At 51.0% G+C, this 17,709-nt stretch overlaps 1 protein-coding gene across 1 annotated transcript; it reads right to left on the reverse strand.

The window, feature by feature from the left end:
* Nucleotides 1-1,894: 1,894 nt before the first annotated feature.
* GGCX (gamma-glutamyl carboxylase) lies at nt 1,895-14,139 on the reverse strand. The gene is made up of 15 exons (XM_036750418.1): nt 13,973-14,139; nt 12,971-13,141; nt 10,962-11,120; nt 10,606-10,771; nt 9,905-9,983; nt 7,827-7,933; nt 6,538-6,701; nt 6,014-6,279; nt 5,701-5,832; nt 4,613-4,764; nt 4,178-4,347; nt 3,903-4,033; nt 3,487-3,634; nt 2,744-2,939; nt 1,895-2,324 (listed from the first exon to the last, which is right to left on the reverse strand). Exons 1-15 carry the CDS (start codon nt 14,013-14,015, stop codon nt 2,126-2,128), a joined length of 2,283 nt encoding a protein of 760 aa, XP_036606313.1. The 5' UTR covers nt 14,016-14,139; the 3' UTR covers nt 1,895-2,125.
* Between the last annotated feature and the right edge of the window lie 3,570 nt (nt 14,140-17,709).

Below are 17,709 nucleotides of genomic sequence, written 5' to 3' on the forward strand. Positions count from 1 at the left end.
TCCAAGTAAGGCATGTTAGATGAGTACAGGCAAAATTACTATGAGATTCTGTCTTCCCTTGCCTTAGAACAGGAAGGTAAGGGATGGCTAGGTCATTCTGAACTGTTGGACCATCAGATAATACTAGTGAGGGTTTCACAGGAGTCTGTGAAAACTGGGAGGTATTTCTTTAAATAGTAGAGCCCCCAGTGATGTGGAAAGCAACTCCCTGGCAAATGGTTAGCAGTAAATGTCTCAGAAAGCTACCTACGAGCCTTCATTTTCTTCCAGCTCTTTTCAAGGACCAACAGAAGCAGAAAGTGGCCCCTAGAGGGAAAAGGCCCCTTGGGTACACCCAGGTGCTAGAGGGAGGGACAGAAAAGGCCTGTAGCAGCAAAACTGTCAAAGATATGAGCTGCAATTGTTACTCCTTAGGACTGGCTGTTGAGGCTCTGGCAGAGCTTTTGCCCTGCCCCACCCCACCACTCCCTCTGGTAGACCAGGTTTTATGCCTTGATGTGACCCCCTCTACCATTTTATTTTTCCTAACTGAAGTGGACAAGGGCAAAGAGACGGCTCTATCCCTAAATTTTACCTTGGACCTGCCTGGTCACACTAGGGAAAGCATTCATTTTAGACTACAGGTCAACTTTTTTTTGAGGGTAAGAAAGGCCAGGCTCTTCCAAAGGACTTTACCTTTCATGTTCCTGATGGGCAGGGATGTTTCAGAGGAAAGTGGACAGAGGGCACTACGTTCCTGGGGAAAGTGATAGAGGAAATATCCAAATTTATATAGTACCTACTATGTACCAGGCTCTATGCTTGTTACGTGCTATACAAAATATCTGGTCCTCACAACTCCACGATGCAGGTATTGTTCCCATTTTTCAGTTGGGGACACTGGCAGCAAGTCTTTAAGCTGGCTTCAAACGACTTCCTGACTCCAAGCCCAGCTCTATCCACTGCACCTCCTAGCTGTCTGTAGGCTATAGCTGTCAGGGCCCCATCCAGTCCACACATAAAGGCCATATGGCGCCACAGTGATTCAGATTACTTGGAAGCACAACTTGATTTCCAGTTCTCCCAAGTGCATTTTAACTACTTTCTAGCAATATTCACTGCTGGTCCCTTTCCTACATGCTCAATGAAACAATTCAGGTGTCTCAAGAGGAAGGCAAGGCTCCTGCTGGGCTTGTCTGTAGTGAATCCCAAAATGCTGTGCAGCAAGAGCCCCAGAAAGCTGAGCAAAGAAGGGAGGCTTGATGCCTGCTCTGCTTTTCTTTGTCCATTCTATACATTTCCTCAGGACAGAACCTAAATTTCCTGAAGGCCAGGAAGGGGTTTTTGGCTTTATGTCCCCACTGTGCAACAGATGCACTGGCAGGGAGATAGAGGTGCTTATAAATGCCTGTTCACTTAAAAATTAGCTAAAATGCTTCCATGACAACTTCCATGGCCAAAGACAGCAGGTATGGGGGATCTAGGTGATCTACAATTAAGCCAAATCAGTTTATAGCTAAGACTGTGGTATAGGGACCTTTATGATACAGCTCCTTATCCTCACTTGCCCAATTAAAGTGTGGTGCTGATCTAGGATAAAACCTCCCATTTCTCCTGATCATCCCGCTGGTATGGGGAAGAATATCAGCCTGCAGGGTAAACCCTAAAATTGGAAAGTTACTTCCTGTAATTGGGATAAGGCTTTTCTACCAGGCATTAGAGAAGACAGGCTTTGGCCACTGATGTCAGTGATCACATAGGGTGAGGCCTATCTAGAGCCAGCCAGGAATCCTTGGGAAAATACTAGATGAGATCAGTGAGTTGAGTGAGTAGACTGGCTCCAACTGCCAATGGAGCTGTCTTAACCCTGCTGCTTTCTGAACCTATCCTAATGAAATGGGAGAAAAACGCTACCTACAGCAACTGATGCATTTGGTTCTTCAACAAAATGCTGGAACCCTCCACTGAGAAGGGACGGCAGATGAGTTCTGACACAATGGATGCCTGGACCTGTCGGTGTTAACGTCCATGCTATCTAATTACAAGGAGGCATGGGCAAGAGGATTTTTTTTAAAAATGACTTAGAAAAATGACCCTATACAAATTTCTCTCGAGTACATGATTGTTCTCTGAGGACCTTGACAGCTCAGAGCTCCGAGCGTATGGGTATGTAGCTTGACTCAGTGGGATCAGCATTAGCATCCGAAGCATCAGACACTGGAGGGGTCGATTCTGCAGGTGACTCGAAGGGCCGCAGGTTTGCATAGGTCACCTCCTGGGCCAGCTGTTCCAAGGAGGGGCGACCCAGGAAGAGATTGCGAAGAGAGATACAAGTCATCAGGAAGCTGAGAAGAGAAAGAGAGGGTTGAGTGCATCACTATGTCCGTGAAAGCCTAGGGAGTGAGTAGCCCATGGCATCCACAACCACACAAGACACGTCCAAATTAGACAGGAATCCTCTCAGGGCTCTAGCACTCAAGTCCAGCTGAGTGGGGGAGCTTGTACTGCACACTTCAGGAGGCTCAGTAGGCCTTGGAGCAGGCCATGAATAATGTTTAAGAGTGTGAGGAGATGACCCACTTGCCACGTTAAATGTTCTGATCCCACAATCCTTCCTCAAACTGAAGGGAAGAAGGAAGACCACTAGACTCGGGATCTCCCCTTCCATGGGAGAATCATCCCACGACTACTCAACTAAAGGAAGAATACCAAGATGAGAGGGCAGAAACTGGGGGCAAGGTGGGATGGTGGGGGTGGCACCGACCTTCGGCGGAAGATGTAGAGCTTTCGCAGCAGGAAGCGGGATAGCCTTTCATAGAAGGGGGAACTGCGGCGCCTCTGGATTTCTTGGAGACGCTGCTGTCTACGCAAGAAGGTCTGGACCAGAGGAGTTAACTCGGGTCCACCCTTCACTTCCCCCTCCAGCAAGGAGCGCAGCTCTGGAGGCAGTGGTCCCGATTCTGTCCAGGGAACAGGAAACAAAATCACTGGTGTGGACTGGACAGCTGCCCCCTCCAAATTTATCTTCCAGCAGCTGGAAACAAAATCAGTCCCTTAACAGCCAGATATTGAAGAAGGACTTCAGTTCACATCCTGGCTGGGTGACCCTGGCAGAGTCACCGCTCTGACTCAATGTCCTCAAATGTAAAATGAAGATAATAGCATCTTCCTCCCAGGGTGGTTGTCAGGGCCAAATGAGACCATATCTGTAAAGGGTCCAGCACAGTGCCTGGCACACTATAAATGCTATTACTTGTTATCAAGTGCCTAGATGTGGTACAAAAAAATAAAAACAGCCCCTGCTTGACCTCCTCAGAGAGCTTGCCCAATATTCTGTGTGCTTAAACAGTAAACCCTTTCTAAACATGCCAAGGGATCCCCACTGCTGCAGACCCTAGACCGCCGGAAATCAACGGCAGTTTTATACCTGAAGGGGGCACCCATGAGCTAATCCCTGGTGGAGAAAGACTCCTGGCAGCCTTCCATCTCAGGGGTCTAATTACTCACCAGTCCCATTCTCCACTTTCTCCTTGAGTTCCTGTAACCGAGCCAGGTCTCGCTCTAACGCCAGCTCCGTGGTGTTGACATAGATGTACATGTAACAAGAAGGACCCGGTGACATTGTGTAGACCTTGTGATACTCACCAGCCGGCAACTGCCAAGGAGGAACAGGGAGCAGTGGGAGCCGTGTCCATCCTCCCCCAGCCCTCTCCGCCTCGCTGATTTCTGCTCCCTACTCCAAACGAGCCTGAGAAGGGCAGGGCTTCTGCTTGGAGACCACCCATGGCTCTTGCTCTGGCCCCCCATCACACCTCCAAGAGTTCTCTGCCACAGCGTGGTTAGCTCCACACTCAAGAACACTGCCACACACGTTTTTCCCGTTGGTCCAAGCTTCCTCCAGCCCTTTGTCTCATAAGACCTACCTGGACTCTGTCCCCTTCCTTAAGGGAGAGATTCCTCTGCTCTGCCACCAGCTCTACTGCCACTTCCCCCCGCAGGACCTGGATGCTAGTATTGCCCAAGTCTTCACTCACAAAATTCTCCAGGTGCAACCCTGTCAGAGGCAGAGTTGATCACGCCCACCCCATACCTGGTCACCTCTGCCCCCTGGCCTGCCCATCTTCTCCACCCACCGTGCTTTTCTCCCACACAAGAGCAGCATAAACCTCCCCCCTCTCCACCCCTGCCTTTTTCATACCAGGAAAGTCAGCAATGAAGACCACCTCAGTGTGGTTGTCCAGGTTGCTCTCAATCTCCTGAAACTTCTCCCTCCAGGGAGATAAATCCAGCAACAAGGGCAGCAGCCAGGGTGTTGGACGGAAGGGTGACCAAGAAGCCTGCACGATGTCCACTCGAGGGTCAAAAAGCCTTTGGGCAGGAAGTGTTATGTTCCAGAAGCCTCTGAAAACCTCCCTCCCACAGAGAAGCCTTGCCTCCTTGCCCTACATGGCTCAGGTGGGGAGGGAGGTCAAGGGCCACCTGGCCAGGGGTCAGCCCTTTGGGGATGCTCAGCTTCTCCTTAGGTCACAGTGCCCCCTGCAGGTGACACTGTGATGACAAAGGTGAGCCCACCAAATCCTGGCCTTTTCCTCCCATCCCCCTATATCTGCTTGCTGGGAGCTGTCATACACACCTCTGCTGGAAGCGGTCATTGATGGAGACCCAGACATCGAAGTAGATCTGGGGTTCGGACACATTGTAGTTGGGCAGCAGGCGATTCAGGCACATAGCGTATTGTTTCAGCATGTCCGCATGGTCCTTCCATCGGCGACTCTGTGTAAACACCTGCCCCCAGCCCCCACATTAATCTGGCATCGAGGAGAAGAGCGATACTGCATGAAGAGGAAGGAGCGATAAGAACCACTCGGCCGAAGGGCCATCACTTCATGGGATGGGATGTTAAAGCTGAAGAGAAAGGATCTGTGGGGTCCTCTAACTGGAATTCCCTCTTTAAGATGCCCAGACGTGCAGGTTCATCATTTACCATCTGCTTGGACAATTCTGATGAGAACTCACTGTCGCTCAAAGTAGCCCTGTCATTTCTGGACAAATCTGTTTATTAGGGATGTCTCATATTCTGAGCCAAAATCTACCGTCCCATAATTTCTATCTCTGTGTTCTACTTCTGCCCTTCAGAGACAAGATTAAGCCTGATCCATTCTTCTAGGGAAAGGCCTTAAAAGAGTTGAAAACAGTGGTTGTACCCCACCTAAATCTTATCTTTTACAAGCTAAACCTCCCCAGTTCCCTCACAGCTGATCATCCCATTCCCTGATTTTATGTTCCCTCCTCCTTCTGGTCCCCTCCTCTGGACATGTTCCAAGTGATCAAAGTCCTTCCTACAAGATGGCGGTTCAGTTTTCCATCACTCTAGGTAGGAGTGAACATATGAGCACAGAGTACACTGGGATGATTGTTTCCCTGCAAATAATCTGGACACCAGATGTGTGTGAATGAAACCTGTATCGCACTAGCCTTTCTTTTGTGTCCACAACCCATTACTGGCTCACTAACCCCACAGGTAGGTCCTTCTAGTGATCTGCTTTCCAGCCACCTCTCCATGCTCCACCCCCGCCCCTCCTACCATCCCCACACCCTACTCCTGTGTAGTCTTAACTTCAGATTTCAAATACTTTTCCCTTCATGCGGTGGGGTGGTGCTGAGAGGCCAGACCAGGAAGTTCAAAGGGAAGACTCTTAGGATGCAGGGACTGTCTCTTACCCCAGGATTAAGGTAGCCTAATTCCCCAGTGCGGCCGTCTCGATAGGTAATCTTGACATGCTGGTGGGAGCGAGAGTGCACCATCATGTCCCAGGAGTAGCCGTAGAGCCCATTGGTCCAGTTGTTATAACCCTGTGAAGGGATTGCAGGGAAGTTACTCCTGCAGTGGGAGACGTGTGGCGTGAATAGCTCCCGGCCTGCCAAAGAGCCCAGACTCCCTCAGCACACACGACCTTGTCTGAGCAAGGATGAGCTGCCAGCCCGTGATTCCTATTTCCCCAGTCTCACCTGCCAGGGCCCACCTATGCCGTACCTGGGTAATAAAGTGGGAGTAGGGCAGGAAGAGCTGCTCCAGCAGATAGAGCACCGTGAAGACAGCTCCCAGCCGATGCCGCAAGCGGGCCTGGGGGCTGCCTTTGGCTCGGCCTCTCTTATACACACAAGACAAACTGGGCTGGGCATCGGCTGTGCTTGGCAGCAGGCCTTGGAGCCACCGAGGAGAGCAAGAAACCAATCTCCGAGGCCAGTCAGGGGAGCAGAAGAGGGGGCTGCTGGCTAACATGACGAAGGGGAACATGCCTAGCAGAGTAAAGAAAGGAGTTCTGTCTGATGCCTCTCTCCCCTCCCCACAAAGCTCTGGACCTGGACGCAGCTCAGAACCAGCCCAGAGCCCACCTGGAGGCCTTCAGTTCCCCATGCCCAGTTCAATCCCTTTCCATACCTGCCGCCTAGAAAGGTCCCTGCCCCCAGCACAGCCCTTCCATCCCCAAATGATGCCTCAGTGTCACTGTGTCCATCCCCATGGCTCCTAGTCTCCTTCAGATCCCAAGCACTAACCAATGCTGAAGAGCTGAGAATTCATACAATGGAAGTAGGAGACAAACAGAAGACCAATGGCTCTCGAAGCATCAAAGAAGAGCAGGAAGCCAGCCAAGAGGTCTAAGAGCAGCCCACACCAGTGCACCACGAGCAGGCTGGTCATTCCCTCGGAGAGCACCAGCCTGTCAACACAGAGGGCAGGCTCCAGGCCACTGAGTGCACAAGGGGCTCTGCCTTCTACCTTCTGAGGAAAAATGTCAAGTTATTAAGATCCCAGAGATGGGCAGAGGAACTGGTAAAGAAGCCTGCCTGCCCACTGAGACCGCCTCAGGGCCTACTTTACAGGCTCCTCTCATTCTGCAATACAACAGGAATCCCAGAACTCTGTGAGGTGCCACCAGCTGGCACCATGGGATGGCAAAATCAGAGCAGAGTCTGATGAACAGAATCAAGGGTGTTCCAGAGGCTGGGAGGGAAGAGACAAGGGCCTAGGAAAGGTAAATGATGGGCTAAGACACTGAAAAGACACAGAACGGGGCAATGAGAAAAAGGAGTTTGGAAAACAATGGAGTCAGAAACAAAAATGCACGAGAAAAATGCGGATGAACCCCTGGCTCTGCTTTACAGTCTCTAAAGACAAGAAGCTCAGAGAGAGCTGATGGGGTTCACCCACATGGCTGTGGAGGGCTGAGCAACCCGAGGACAGGAGGCCATTGTTTGAGACTTCCTCTTGTTCTCCATTTCTCCCTCTCTCCCCTTCTCCTTCACCTTCTGCTCTCTTCCCCTCTCTCCTTCCCTCCCTCCCTTCTTTTCTTCCCTCTCCCTCTTCTCTCTCCTCCTCTCCCTCCCTTCTTTTCCTCCTTCTCTCTCCCCCTTTCTTCTTTCTCTTCCCTTCTCTCTCTTCCCCTCCATCTTCTCCCTCTCTCTTTCCCTCTCCTTCCCTTTTCTCCCTCTTTTTCTTCTTTCTCTCTCTCCTCCCCTCCCTCCTTTGTCTCTACCTCCCTCTCTCCCTTCATTCTCTTCCTCATCTCTTCCTTGCTTTTTTTGAATTTCCTTCCCTCCTCCCTGTGTCTCAGGTCTGCCAGTAGTGGCCACTGCCACATGTGGTGGGCCCTACCGGTCACCCTCAGGAGCAGAGATTGCTATTCTTACCCTAGAGTGATTTCAGTGTCACAAAGAGGAGAAAGAGGAGACAGAGGAAAACAGAAGCCACCAAGGAGAATAGCAATCATCCCTGACTGAAGCCAAAATGCTTGAAAAAGTCATCCTCCATGGCCGTGACCCCCTCTACCCAGCTCCCCACTCACTTGAAAGGGTCGAAGAGCCAGTGCCGGGACAGGTTGCCCATGGAATAGCCTCCAATCCAGTCTGCATCAAGCTTTTTCACTCCCGCAATGAAATACACAATGAATATCTGCATATGCAAAAGCCAAGACCAAAGAACAAATGAGGACCCTGACTCTGGGTTCACAGTTCACTGTCTGGGAGAGGACTACCTGCTCTTCCTTCTAGATACACAAAACTATCTCTTCTCCATAGAAAGGAAGGCTAACCCACCTCTATTTGATCTACCCTCCTGTACAGGGAGAAAAGAAAGTCCCTTAGCTGGTCTCCTTGTCTCTGGTGTCCTCTCTCCAGTTCATCTTGCACAGAGCTGCCAAACAGAGCTAAAGCACACATGTCCAATCACATGTGGGCTCCCCACTGCCTCCGACAGAACTCAGACTGCTCTGCTTCGCCCTTCCAGCCCTTCACAATCAGGGTCCAATGCTTCCAGACTTACTGTCCATTCCTTCTCATTCCGCAGGCCAGTCCAACCTGCCTGCCTGCCGCCCCCTGTAAAGTACCTTCCATCCCACACCTGTGCCCCCTACACCCAATGCTCTCCCTCTTCGCCTCTGCCTCCAGACTAAACTCAAGGGCCCTCTCTGACAGGAAGAGGATCCCTGGAAACGACTCTGTACACTGTTAACAGACTTATCTCTGTAGATACATTCCAACGAAATGTAGCTCCTTGAGGGGTGGGACTGCTCTCTGCTTTGGTCTTGGTACCGATCAATCAATCAGCATTTATTAAGCACCTACTGTGTGCCAGGCCTATGACAGACGCTGGAAACACAAGCCCAGAGAATGAGAAAAGCCCTGCTTGTTAGGAGCTTACCCTCTGGTTGTGTGTTTACTTATCTGAGCATAGGAGCAAAGAAATACAAATATACATGCTGAATTTCTGTCCCATACACACACAAATCTGCCTCCATATACATGCTTATATTTAGGTATGCATTCACGGGGGTAGCTTGGCAGGTGAGGAGACCAGACAATGAGATGGAAGCTGGGACTTAAAGGGAGAGAGAGTCTACGAAGCAGAGACAAGAGGAGAGTGGGTTCCAGTCACGTAGGGCAGACAGTACAAAAGCATGGAGGCTGGAGATGAAGCCTGAGGACCAGAGAGAAGCCGGTGTGGCTGCACTAAAGAGTGTGAGAAGAGAGGAAAATCCAGTGAGGCTCAGAAGGGGCACTGGGGCCAGAGCCCGTAGGGCTTTCAAAGCTAAACCGAGCTTTCATCCCAGGAGCCTCAGGAAGTCCCAGGATGGGACCAAGCTGCATAGTCACATCCTTCCTTAGGCAGCAAGCCGTGGCTGGAGTGGGGAGATACTGGAGGCAGGGAGACCAGTTAGGAGGCTGGAGCAGTGATCCTAGTGAAGGTTTTAAGGACTGAGTAGAAGGGGTTAGGAGAGAAGAGGCCAGATGGAAGAGGTGCTGAGAAGGTGGAAGGAGCAAGGCTTGATGGGAAGTGGGGGCTGAGGGAAAGCAGGGAGCCTCAGATAATGCAGAGGTCATGAACCTGGGAAGCCAGAAGGACAGTGAAGCCTTCGAAAGGAACAGGGGGAACTTTGGAAGAGGGAAGGGCTTGGGGGAAAGAGAAAGTGTTCAGTTTTGGACTCAGTTTTATGGAGTTTAAGATGTCTCTGAAACATCCAGTCTGAAATGCCCAAAAGGCAGTTGGTGACGCAAGACTGAAGCTCAGGGGAGATGGGGCTGGATGGAGAGATCTGGGAGTCATCTGCCTAGAAATGACAGTTAAACCCATGGGAGAGATGAGGCTAGAGAGAAACAGACAGAGAGGCAAAAGGGAGGGAAGGGAGAGGAGAGAAGATGAGATGGGGGGAGGGAAGGGGAGGGCATGGGAAGGGAAGGGGAAGGAGGGGAGAGAAGGGGAGAGGAGGGGGAGAAGAGAGGGGAGAGGAAGGGGGGAGGGGAAGGAGGGACAAGCAAAGAGGGCCCAGGATGGAACCTTTGCATTTGGCCCACAGAAGGTGATGAAACCGGCTGGTAGTGGGAGGAAGCAGCAACAGCCGTGTTAACCCCAATGAGCCCTATGCACCTGTCCACGAAGAACTGTGTAGTTCCAAAGTGGGACGTGGGCGTTCCTCTTAGAGGGATTTCTTAAGCCATCCAAGGACCTGTGCTCAGAGAAGGAAACCAAGAAAGGTTAGGGGATACCATGTTCTGTCCACCTCTACATCTAAGAACTAATTCTCTCTCTACAGTGCTTATTCCAAGGATGCCCCCATTTCCCTGTTTTCTCTATCCTTGTGAACTTAGTATGCAAAGCCCTTTATCATAAAATCTTACACCTGGTCCCACCCAATAAATCAACCTCTCAGACAGTCACCTGGCCTCTTCTCTAAGACTTCCAGGGACAGGGAGCTCACTATCTCTCAAAAGACCTCATTCTATCGCTGAATAGCTGTAGGGAGAAGTTCTCTTATGATGAGCTGAAATCTGTCACTTCTTTGCTCTAGAACAACCTTTCAAATATCTGAAGAGAGCAATCACGTCTACTCTCAGTCTGCTCTTCAGAAGGGCTCCCAACAGTGATCGACGTCCCTGTAGAGCCCAGAGGGCAACTGGGAGGGAATGGAGTGTCTCTCTCCATTTGCAGGGATGGTCTTCAGAAGCCATTTAAACGGCAGCTTGAATTTTCAAGTCCGTTTTGCAAAGCAAAATTTGAAATGTGCTTCAGATGGCTAGGCTGCTTGTGCTAGCCCTCCCCCCACCCGCCACCCCCAGACCACTTCATACCAGTAGCGGTTGGCATCCATGAAGGTCAGCTGGAAAGCCAACAGTCCGTATAGGTAGGAATGGTTGTTCCATGTGGTCTTGTCCAGCAGAAACACATACCAGTAGGGCAGCAGGAACAACAGGCAACTCAGGCGATACCACAGCCCCAGCGTCATGCCCAGTGCCCCTGGCATTAAGGTGTGGAGGGGATGTCAGGTGTCAGAAGGTCACAGCTCAGCCGCTACCAGCATCAACCCCGAGGCCTGGCAGTGCCAGAGGTAAGGGCCCCAGAGGCCCGGCCACTGCCCGGCACACTGCCAGGACCTAGCTCTACCCACATCATCTATTGTTGTTCCTCATCCCACAGTTCTCCTCACCCAGAAACATGATGGTGTAGATGAGGTACATCCAGTCGAGGGGCAGCGGATGCAGAGTATCTATCAAGGGGAAGCGGCACACCTCAAGCCCGTCCAGGTACTTGTGGTCCAAGAAGCTGAGGCCGCGCTCCTGGGGAATGTCCACTACCATTAGCAGCCCTAGAAAGGGGGTGTTCAGTAGGGTCAATAATAATTGCTGACATTTATATAGCACCTACTATGGGCTAGGGGCAGCTAGGTAGTATGGTGGATAAAGTGACAGGCCTGGAATCAGGAAGACCTGAGTTCAAGTCCAGCCTCAGACACTTAACTAGCTGATGACCCTGGGCAAGTCACTTAATCCTCTTTGCCTCAGTTTCCTCATCTGTAAAATGAGCTGGAGAAGGAAATGGCAAACCCCACTCCGGTATCTCTGCCAAGAAAACCCCAAATGGGGTCAGGAAGAGTCAGACATGACTGAACAACGTACCAAAGGCTTTATAGTTACCTCATTTGATCCATACAACAACCTCAGAGGAAGGTTGTTTTTACAACTGAGGAAACTGTGGCAAACAGAGCTTAAGTGACTTGCCCACAGTCACACAGCCAGCCTGTGTCTGAAGCCAGATCTAAACGCAGGCCTTTCTCACTGTTGACCCTGCACTCCACTCACTGCACCACCTGGACGCCCAAGGTTAGCCCCAGGCTGGGGGCACAGGGGTGCGGACAAGCTATTCTACAAGAAGGAACCAGTCATGGCTTGATGCATTTGGAAAACCTTCCTGGTCTGAATAAAGGATGGTATGTGAAAATAATGGAATAGCATTGTGCTTTTAAGAAACAACACAAATGGGGCAGCTGGTGACTCAGTGAATAGAGAACCAGCCCTGGAGTCAGGAGGACCTGAGTTCAAATCTGCCCTCAGACACTTGACACTTACTAGCTGTAAGCCTCGCCAAAAAGAAGAACCGACAAAAACGATGGAAGAAGCTGGGAAGACTGGTCTGAACTGATGCAGAGCGAAGGGAGCAGACCCAGGCTGCCTCGGTTATACAATAACAGCACAACAAAGAAAACCAGCTCTGAAAGACCCAAGCCCTCCGATCAAGCCAACGACCAACTTTGATTCCAATGGACAGACTTGAAGAAGCACATCATCTACTCCCAGAATGACAGAGAATGGACTCAAGATGCAGAAGACATACACTTTTGGATATCACAAATGCGGGGATTTATTTTGCTTGAGTACACATATTTGTTACAAGGTTTTGATTTTTTCAGTGGGGGAGATGGAAGGAAGGAGGAGGCTTAGGGAGCTAGGGTTAGAGTTGCCAAAAAAGAAAAAAAAGGAAGAGAAGGAAAGGGAAGAGAAGGATAGAAGAGAGAGGAAGAGAGGAGGGACGGAAGAGGAAGGGGAAGGGGATAAGAAGGGAAAGGGGCAAGGGGAAGGGGAAAGGAGGAGAGCAAGGGTCACTGAAGCACTTTTTTAAATGCACAAAAGAGAACAGAGAGAAGGCCAGAAAAAATCACAGACAAGCAGAACAGCTTTCAGAGTTATATGATGAATTTATTGTGTATTTTAAAAGAAAAAAGCTGTATATAATAAGAGATTTGGAGTCTCACATACGATGTTCTTTTTCTGTTCTATTATGTATATGAAAAAGGTCCTTTTATTTGGTATTTGTTAAGTGTAGAATAAAATAATAAAAAATCTACCAAGCGTGATGGGAATCTTTCCTGTCTCCTCTGGGTAGGTTGTTCGGCGTGAGGTCCAGAAAATGGAGGGCAGAATCTCAGCTAGGCTGCCATCCACACAGTTACTTAATATTCTAGCTCAGAGAGTGAGCCTCCCCAATACTCCTACTGTTTGCTTTCCTTGGGGTCAGAGTTCTCTCAGTCACCAAACTAGGGCACACTGGACACAGAGCCACCAAGGCCCCCACATGCCCTGGAATCTCTCCATTCCACGGTGTTGATAGGGGGAGGGTCAAGGCCATGCTCCCCTCCTTTCCACCCCCATCTGGACTCACCAAAAAGGAACCGGAAGACTCCAAGGCTTGCAGGGTCAGTTGGTCGATTTAGGAGGGTCACCAGCCTCTGCCAGCTGGACACATTGGACCACTCAAAGCCAAAGAGCTTGGCCATTCGGCTGCCCTGCTTGGGCCCCGGGGTCTGCCCAGCCTTGTTCTTCTGAGGAAGCCCTGCAGCCACAGCGGGGACAAAGAGGAGGGGAAAACAACCCAAGGGGCTCTTTTCAAAGAGAGGGTTACCCCTCAAACCACTGACCCCTTCCAGACCAAGGGTCTCCCCCCAAATCCCTGGTGCCTCTCACTGAGAAGGGAAGCTCTCCCTCCAGAACACCAGTCTCCCTCTCAAGCAGCCCTCTCCTGCCCTAAAGGTCTCCCCCTCAGACCACTGGTCACTTCCAGACCACGGGTCTCCTTTTCAAACCACCTTTCTCTTTCACTCTGGAGCAAAACTCCACCTCAACCGACTAGCCCCTCCAGTGCAGCTGGGGCTCCCCACAACCACCGCCCCCCCTCCTCCTAGGGGCTCCCCCCAGCCACTGGCCCCTCTCCTTCTGGGATTCCCCACAGCCACTGCCCCCCCTCCTCCTAGGAGCTCCCCCCAACCACTGCCCCCTCTTAGCCTGGGACTCCCCCCAGCCATTGCTCCCCCTCCTCCTAGGGGTTCCCCCCAGCCACTGCCCCCCCTCCTCCTAGGAGCTCCCCCCAACCACTGCCCCCTCTTAGCCCGGGACTCCCCCCAGCCATTGCTCCCTCTCCTCCTAGGGGTTCCCCCCAGCCACTGCCCCCCCTCCTCCTAGGAGCTCCCCCCAACCACTGCCCCCTCTTAGCCCGGGACTCCCCCCAGCCATTGCTCCCTCTCCTCCTAGGGGTTCCCCCCAGCCACTGCCCCCCCTCCTCCTAGGAGCTCCCCCCAATCACTGCCCCCTCCTCCTGGGGGCTCCCCCCCCAGCCCCGGCCCCTCCCTCACGGCCCCGCCTCCCCCGGGAGGGCAGGGGGCGCCACCTCCGGCGGGACGGGTTCGCGTTGCCGACGCCTGAGCCTCCATGCTCTCCCGCCGCCGCCGCTCTAGCCTCCGGCCTCGTCTCTTTGGTCCCTCCGGGATCACTCCCTGCCGGAGCCACCGTCGGGACCACAGCAGCAGTCCCAAGAGCTGCGCATGCGCAGTAGAAGGGATGAGGGCCGGAACCCCGCCTCCCCGGTCAAGACCCGAGACACGCCACCATTCTCCCTCCCCTTCCCGGGAGCCACAAAGCGAGAAGCGCCGGGAATGTCGCAAAGGGCCCCAGGGAGCAGGCTCCGCCCCCCAGCTGGCGTGCAGTGTCGGCGCCTTACGGCCTCCGATAACCCCGCCCCCAGGGCTCCCCCAGGGCTCCCTCGACGCCAAACCTGTCTTTATAGAGATGCACTGAATGAAGGTCCCCCAGCAAGCTCTGGGCAGAGCCGGGAATCCCTCCCCCTAGCGGCCAAGGAGATGAGCTTGGGCTGGGCTGGACTCTACTGAGTCATTCCCCTGCTCAAGAAGGCACCGCGGCTCCCCAGTGCCCCGGGATGACGTTCAGACCCCTTTGTCTGGACTTTATCCTTAGTTCTTCCAGGCTCATTACCCATCTCTTACTTCGGCTACCCGCCAGACCCCCAGAACATTCTCCTTTCCCAGGGGCTGCGGCAGTTAGCTAGGTGGTGCCTAGACAGAGTGGGGGTCCTGGAGCCAGCCGCCCCCACTCGTTCTCATTTAGCGTCGTCGTCACTTAAAGAGGGATAGCAAGGGCACCCCACCTCCCAGCCCTGTGATCGGGGTCAAATTAGACTGGAAGTTCCTTGAGGGTAGGCAGTGACCTTGGCCTCTTCTCGTATCCCCAGCGCTTAGCACGTCCGGCACATAGTAGGCGTTTAATAAGTGTTTGTTAAAGGAATGAATGAAATGTGGTCACATTTGTAACGCTCTTTGCAAACCCCAGCAATATTTTTAAAAAATCGGTGACTTCATGTTTGGCTCCCAATCTCACATTCTGCAACAGTTCCTGTCCTCCCAGGAGAGGATTTCAACATACACCCGGGTGGTCCCTTCCATTTTCCTCCCTCTACTCAGTTCCCCAAGCCCAGTCCTCCACTAGGCTTCAGATCAACACAGAAAATGGCCGTACCCTTGATATTGCCATCACCCGCATCTGCTCCATTTACACCATCAAGACATCTCTGTGCCTTACTGCTCCTAAACCTGTTCTTCCTCCACAACACAACCTCCAGTCCCTCCACCCCTGGCTGCTTTACCAGGCTACCACCCCTCCTCTGTCTACACTGTCCTCCCTTCTCAATCTTGATCTCATAGGCAATGCCACTCCCCAGACTCCTCGTCCCTTAAATCTCTTTTCTCCCTCGTCCTAGGGACCAATCATGCCTGACTGGACCCAAATCCTGGATTATTGCTGCCATCTGTCTCCTCATCCACTCACATTGTGGCTAAACGGACTGGGAGAAAGTCAAGCTACCAAAATGACTTCATCCACTGCAAATTTGTCACCTTAAAAAATGGGAGGTGGGGTTTACAACAAATTTTACAATTTGTTTAAACTTTTCCCTGAATCCCTCCCCCTCTTTTCTCCCAGAGAACCAACCCTTTTAACAAAGAACCTTTTCAAATTTATCTAATCTCAACTGGGCTCTCACTGCAGGAAGGCAATCTTTTTACTCCTTCCTAATTGATACTTTGTCCCAGTTCTCACAGAAATTGTTCCAAACTTTCTCTGCTTTCCCAAAGTCTTCCACACCATCACCTCCCCTGGACTCCAATGAACAGCTTACCCCATGCTTCTCCACAATTCTAGCCATTCTCCCTCTCTTCCCTTATTCCTTGCCTCGCAATCCCTTGACATCACCCATCCACGAACATGCCGCCTACACTCACTCATTGGTCTCCCCTTCCTCTGTTTCTTCCAAATCCTCTGCAATCCTCCAGCTGAGAGTGCTGTCTCCAAAGATACCAATGATCTCTTACTTGCCAAATCCAGTGCCCATCCTCGGTCCTCATCCTTCTTCACCTCTCTGCAGCCTTTGACACTAGATGACATTATCCCCGTGGACTCTGGGTTTTCTCAGCACTGGTCTCCTGGTTCTCCTCCTACCAGCCCAGCTGCTTCTTCTCTGTCTCCTTGGCTGGATCTTTACCCATGCCAGACCCATTAACAGTGGGCACACACCAAGGTTCTGTGTTGGCTTCTCATTTCTCTCTAGACACTCTGGGTTTTTTTTTAATGTTCTCATCAGCTTTCACAGGTTCATTTATCATCTCTATACAGATAATTCCAAGATCTAAGTAGATACAGCATTTATTAAGTGCTTACTATGTGCCAGGCACTACTTTGCACTGGATATACAAATATAAACAAGCAAGCCAATCCCTGACCTCAAGAAGCTTACCTTCTAATGAGGGAAAACAACATATATATAGGGAACATGGGCATAATTTGGAGCTGATAGTGAGGAAGTAAGGTAGAAGGAAAGCAGAAAACAAGCATTTATTAAATGCCTACTGAATTTAAGCCCTATGCTAAGTGCCCTACAAATACCAAAACTCACAACAACTCTGGGAAGTGGGTGCTATTATTATCCCCGTTTCACAGTTGTAATATTAATTAAGGGGGGACTTTTTTACTGTTTTCTCTTTTAGAATGCTAAAGTAATCAAGTACCTTTGATTAAGTCTTACTAGGTACAAAGTCCCAGTCCCTTTTGCTAACTAGGTGTTAAGCCTCAGGCCCATACCCTTTTGCTGATTCCGGCCCTAAGGAGGGTATATAAACTCAAATGTTAGCACTTTGTTTGGGGCTCTCACTCATTGGAAGAGTATTGGTGTGGAGACTCTGGGTAGCCATTGTTAAGAGCACCCCAGCTTTGAAGAAAACCCAGATGTTGGTGCTTCTCTTTTTGGGAACTATGTATGTGATGTCTCGATCAGACAAAGCCTGTCTGTTGAATTGTGTTATTTGATCTGTTGATATTTTCTGTTTGTAATTTCTATTTGTATTTGCTCTGAAGTTCAGGGTGCTGGCTTTTCCCCCTGAACTAAGTGAATGATATATGTATGTTTGATTAAAGTGCAATTGTTAACCCCTTAAAGTTGCTTCCCTTAGAAAAGCAGATCAAAGAACCTGTGCTGGCAGCTCTTATTGTTGGTCTTGTTGGGTCTTACAACTCAGCAGCAGCTGCAAGCCACATTGTTGTCAAGAAACTGAGGCAGACAACAGCTAAGTGACTCACCCAAGGTCACACAGCTAATAAGTATCGGAGGAAGGATTTGAACTGAGATCTTCATGACTCCAGGTCCAGCACACCATACACTGTACCACTTAGCAAGGCTCGGTGTGGGCCAAACTGAGGCAAAAGCTTGCCTATCAGAGTCCAGGGTGGTTGTAGTCCTTGTAGCCTCCTGGGTGCCTAAAACAGTCCTCTGCAAACAGTAGCTGTGCTTAGTCACGTTCATTGAGTCCGGTTGACAATTCGAGTCCCCCAGGGCCCACTTCCTATACATGTGTGCCATGGTTTTGGAGGACAAAGTCCGGCCTGTGCTTTCCTTTGGGCTGCACTTCCACAAATAATAGTGACATTTGAGCAGGCAATGAACACAGATAAAAAGATGAACCAAGCTGAGTAGGGTCAGTTGCTGAATTCACGGAGAAAGGGTTTGGAGGTTACCATATTTCCCCATGTATAAGATGTGCCATAATTTTGGGGCCCAAAATT

Source organism: Trichosurus vulpecula, chromosome 3 (genome assembly GCF_011100635.1).
Source record: "Trichosurus vulpecula isolate mTriVul1 chromosome 3, mTriVul1.pri, whole genome shotgun sequence".
NCBI lineage: Eukaryota > Metazoa > Chordata > Mammalia > Diprotodontia > Phalangeridae > Trichosurus > Trichosurus vulpecula.